Source organism: Culex quinquefasciatus, chromosome 3 (genome assembly GCF_015732765.1).
Source record: "Culex quinquefasciatus strain JHB chromosome 3, VPISU_Cqui_1.0_pri_paternal, whole genome shotgun sequence".
In the NCBI taxonomy this organism is placed as follows: domain Eukaryota; kingdom Metazoa; phylum Arthropoda; class Insecta; order Diptera; family Culicidae; genus Culex; species Culex quinquefasciatus.
Window position 1 is genome coordinate 112,783,574 of NC_051863.1, and position 5,374 is coordinate 112,788,947.

At 38.0% G+C, this 5,374-nt stretch overlaps 1 protein-coding gene across 1 annotated transcript; it reads left to right on the plus strand.

Annotated features, from left to right (window-relative positions):
• The first annotated feature begins 388 nt into the window (after positions 1 to 388).
• LOC119768886 lies at positions 389 to 2,187 on the plus strand. The gene is made up of 3 exons (XM_038260585.1): positions 389 to 459; positions 1,822 to 1,901; positions 1,933 to 2,187. The coding sequence occupies exons 1-3, from the start codon at positions 451 to 453 to the stop codon at positions 2,144 to 2,146; spliced, it is 303 nt and encodes a 100-aa protein (XP_038116513.1). The 5' UTR covers positions 389 to 450; the 3' UTR covers positions 2,147 to 2,187.
• Positions 2,188 to 5,374: the final 3,187 nt, after the last annotated feature.

Sequence of the window (5,374 nt, forward strand, 5' to 3'; positions counted from 1 at the left end):
TCTTCAGCTGATCTTGTTTGGACTTGATTTCAACCAAATTGAACCAGTTGTCGTTGCTGTTGGGCTACTGGAGGATTTTGACCGATTGACAGGTAAGTTGTGTTACTTTTCCGGAAAGTTTCGGCTGGAGTGGCGAACGGCCAAATCATAGTCTTATGTTCTGGATTTCCAGATTTCGGTTGTCGTGGCTGTGAAGGACGAAGACGGTGGGCCATGTTCCGGTATCGGGAAGAATCGGTCTGCGATTGAGAAAGCGGATTGGTGTTTTGCTTTCCGCGGAAGTTGCATTCCCAAAGGAGAAGGAGTTTCCGAGTGTTGAATGTGTCGGAAACAGAAGGAGGAGACGGAACATTCAAGCTCGGGAGTCAATCACTGTTCCGCTTGAATAAAAGGTGGAGGAGGACGAAATAATAAACTCCCGCGACGTTTCTAAACAGCCAGAATTTGTTAATGGAACCGGTGAGTAGTGTTTTGGATGAGGTGTATTGGGAGTGCGTTTGTATGACGCAAAACAAAACATAAACATAAAACTAATAATTCGACGAAGAAAAATATTCAATTTGAAATTGCACAATTTTGTATTTAAGATTTTTTCATTTAATAATTCATAAAATTTCAAAATTCTTAACTTAACTTCTGAAATCCTAATTTCAAAAATTCTAAAAAGATTAAGTTTTTTTAAAGTTTGGAGGGTAAATGATGTATTTAAAATTTTAAAATCCAAACATAAATAAATATATAACTCTTTCGTTCTGAAATAAAAAACTAAAAATTCTTAAAATTCCAAAAATGCTTAACTTCTGAAATCCTAAATTTAAAAAAAATCGAAGGTTCTAAAATTCCTAAAACTATCAATCTAAAATTCCATAAATTTTTATTTTTAATTCAAAAAAATATAAAAATTTGAAGTTTAAAAATTCCAACATTCTTAAATTTTTAAATTTACACAATTCCTTGCTTCTTTTAAAATTCTTCAAATTGCATAATTTAAAAAACCATTGAATCTTGAAATGAGAAAATTCAAGGTTATTTATAATCTTGAGAATTTGAAAAAAAATAATGTTCCTAGTTTTAATAAAATTCTCAAGATAACATAAAATGCTAAAACTCTAGACTACTATCATAAACATAAACTACAAACATAATAAAATACTAAAATTCCTACATTCATAGATTCTAAAATTGTGAAATTTTCGGCTTTACAGAACTCTTAAAATCTAGTATTTGAAAATCCTAAAAACAAGTGCTTACATTCTGATATTCTGGAAAATTGTAATTTAATTCTTCAAGTTTTAATATTCCAAATAATTTAGAAGTTTTAAAATTCCTGAAAGTCTTAATACTTTCAAATTTTTTCGTTTTAATATTTTAATATTATAACATTTTAAAATTTCTGATTCCTAATATCTTGAGGTTTGTAATTCAAAAAAATACAATAATAAACTAGATAATAAGTTTTTAAAATTATCTATTTTTATGTTTTACAATTTTGTGATTTCAACTATTTGGGGTTTTTTTTTATAAATATTATTTATGAACTTTGATATTAACTTTGAAAAATATTTGCAACGGCATTTTGAAAATATTTATTTTTGTCATTGGATATATCAGAACCTCACTGCTACCCACAATAAAATCAAACATAACATGTTTAATTTTTTAAACCCAAAATTCTAAAGAAAGTCAGCTTTAAAGTTTCAAAACATGAATCTTTCTTTCTCAAAATTTTGAAATGCAAAATATTTATAAAACACGTCATGTCTTAATATTTTTAAATTCTTGAATCCTGCAATTTTTTTTAAATTATTTTGTTCGTTCCAGCTCTGTACAAACAGTTTCCAGAGTGCTTTTTGCTGGACGTGGACCAGCAAGAGGAAAAGAACAATGAAAATGCGTTGGTGGTGTTGGACTTCTAGCGGAATCTCAAAAGTGCAATTATCAAAACTCAGTCTTCTTCCTGGAGATACTTTCGGCCGAGAACATCCACCGGGTGAAGGCGATCGAGGTGGACAAACTTCCCACGGGGCAGCACTCGAACATTGGAAGGGTAGACAAGCAGAACCTTTCCAAAAGTGGTTGGCCATCGTCGGACCAAAAGGAGTCGGTTTGTATTTCCTTCTTGTGCAACGGCCAATCCCGTCACTAAGCGAAATTAAGAAAAGTATGGCTGCAGTGATAGTGAATATTTCAAAACAAAGTGCCAGGAGAGTGCAAACTAATACAAATGAATAAAAATAATGAAAAACATAAACAAAGTGAATTTTATTTTGAAAATAACCTCAAAATACCAAAATGACAGCACACGACAAAGGCACGACATCCTAAATAACAAAACCGTGCGACGTCGGTCGAATGTCGTACGACAATGTCGAACAATTTCGATTATCGATCGTACGACAAATACGACATTTTGGTGCAAAAACGTCTGACATTCGTGCGAAAGTCGCGCGACATTGTCGTGCGACGTCGTACGATTGCACGGACGACAAACGACGGACGTCCGACGGACTTTTCAGTCAGGGTGCAAATGTCAAAAAAATGGGAGGAGCAAAAATATTTTCTCCCTCTTCCGTTCCTCGCAACCGTCCCCTAACATGACAGTTTTCGTGAGTTGCACGTATCCACCGACAGATGGCATGTGGGCCTCGTCGGAGTACGCCCATCAAATACGCAACTCAAAATTTGCATAGGAAACTTTTTTTTCGTGGCGGCTTTTGTGGCACGCTCACTTCAACAGTTCTAGACTAATATTTGAACGTGGCGTATCTCTAAACAAGTTTTTAAAGAAAATGATTCCATAATGCTTATTTTGTCGTTTTAACCCAAATCAAGGCAAAAACTATATTTGATTAAACTATTCGCCATTTTCAAAAATTTGGCTAGATAATATCGAAGGCCGCCATCTTAGGCCCACTGGGCCCACAAAACGGGGTACGCTCAGTTTGTATGGGAGCTGTCAACATGCTCCCGGGCTGGTTCCTCGCTCAGCCCGATCTATTTTGGGTTTGTTTACCATTCAACTTTACCGACTCTCAGCTGACCGAAGGGAAATTAGATTTATTTGAGTGATATCGCGTTGTTGGGAATTTGATGTCGGGACGTTGGGAGTGATCGTCGATGTTTTCTGGTGGTTCCTGTGCCTTTATCGTCAAGCCTGTTTGGGAAATTGTTTGTTGACGGGATTGAGTAGCTTCAGATACTGTTACATTTTCTAATATAACATTCGAAATACATAAAACCTTTTTCTAAATTGCCTCCTTCGGAGTCTAGAGTCAGATTCAGTTTTAAATTTCACTCTCAGTCAAAACGGTAGATGTGTTGTCAGTTTGTTGAAAAAAATATAACAGTGTTGCTAGTGACAGTTGGTAATCAGCTCTATAACGGCTTTTATCAGAGCAGTTATTTTAGAGCTGATTTGCTTTAATCGTTGCCGTTTTACAGCTGATTAGCTGGTGAATGCTGTTTAGCAACTGATTTATGATTTCTATTAATACTGGATGGTTACTTGGGCAATCTCGGATGGTCGTCGTCGGAGTTTTGAACACGCTGTATCTTTTTCAGGAGCAAGCTAGCACCATGCTCTCTTCGGAAAAGTGGTAGAGCATCCAAATATGAATCCGGTTTTAGTAAAGCGTGAAACGTGAATTTTATAAAAATCAAAATCCAAAAAATGGGGTTTCCCATACAAATTCCCATAGAAATTAGAATCGCTTTGCGCGTAGTGAGGACTAAACCAATCGTTTCCAAACTTGGGAGAATTGTGTAGGACCCCAAAAGGAACTTAAAAAGTGCTGTTTTAATATTACACCTTAATGCTGCAGTGCGCGCGTGTGTATGATTGCTGACGAAGATCGATACAACGTGGATAGCAGAATCAACGATAAGGACAGCTGATAACGAAAAGTGGCCGGATTGACTTCTTTTATTGTGTTTGTTTTAAGATCTATGTACTAGTTTACCGGAATCATATTCACCACACTCGGCTCAACCAAGAGCAAATTTGTTTAGGAAAGTTAGTTGAAATTGGTCTCTGAACCGTACCGGTCAAATAAACCACTATAAGAGATCCATGTTACACACAAACAAATATTTCCGAATGTTACATCAATCATGATGTAACACTTTTGCACTTCATTAAATATTTAAATTTAAATACAATTTGATGTTAATTAGCAACAAATTATACGGAAAAACATGATTTTTACGTGTGATTCAGCCGCTTACGTCGAATCTCAAGTTTATTTAAACTGGGTTTACATGTGATTCATTTTCGTGCTGCATGAATTATAAGCTTTCTAATGGAGCACCCGCAGTCGAGCAGTTTTTGACAGTTCGCTCCATATCCATTGTAGAAAAAAGCAAAAACTGCTCGAATGGAAGTGCTCCATTGCAATCTGTTCGACTGATCACAATTTGCAATAACTGCGAATAATTCTTTGCCGATTGCTGCATCTCTATCCCGGACGTATCAACTGCAGCATACGGTTCGATGTCTGGCAGCCGATAGCAAGCAACAGGACAACTGATTTGTAGAATTACCTGGTAAGAACGGCCCTGGCATTCAACTTTGGACTATCCCCTCTAGTTCTTGAATAGTTGACCATTGTTGTATATAGGATGATCAGCGGTTTAATCGTTTTTTATCAACAGGAATGCCTTCGTTGATAGCTTCGTTACGGCTTCGATGTGCACGGCCCAGGTTGCGAAGTAGACGAATTTCGCAATGTATCCCTTTATCGTTGCCGAAGCTGGTCCTAGTCACTGCACTGTTGTAATGGGACCGCCCTAATCTACTCCACAGTTGAAGAACGGAGGCATCGGTTGAGTTTTCTGTATCAGAAGTTGTCCCATGATTTTTCGAGTAGTTGAGGGTTTGGCTCGGTAGCATGGGACGCAACTTTGTGGCGCTTGTTGTCTGCCATTTGGCACCCAGAACTTCTGCCTTACGGTTGCTAGCACCGCCTGTGGCCCGTTGCCCGATCGCTCTCCAGGAATGGACACAACGGAAGTAGTTTACTCTTGCTGGGTGAGGGCGACCCAGTTTCAAGTGCTGCGATTTCTACACCGTATGCTTATTGTTGTGTGTACTGGACCAGCATCCTGAAGGCTTCGCCCAACTCGATCGGCCGACGCGGCACTGTGTCATGGTGGGCCAGGTGGCCAGTTTCTAACGAACCGGTGAATCCATGCCGTGACCCGCACCATTCGGACGTATGATGAGATCTTGTGAAGGATCGACTAAATGGAAATGTCCCTGATATGTTCATTTCTCTCCGGATCAGTCTCAGGCCTGGCCAGAGGTTGTACGCGTTCACGGTTTCGACAGCGATCGCTCTTTCTGCCAGAGCAGTAAAATGGTGGAACATTTCCTTAA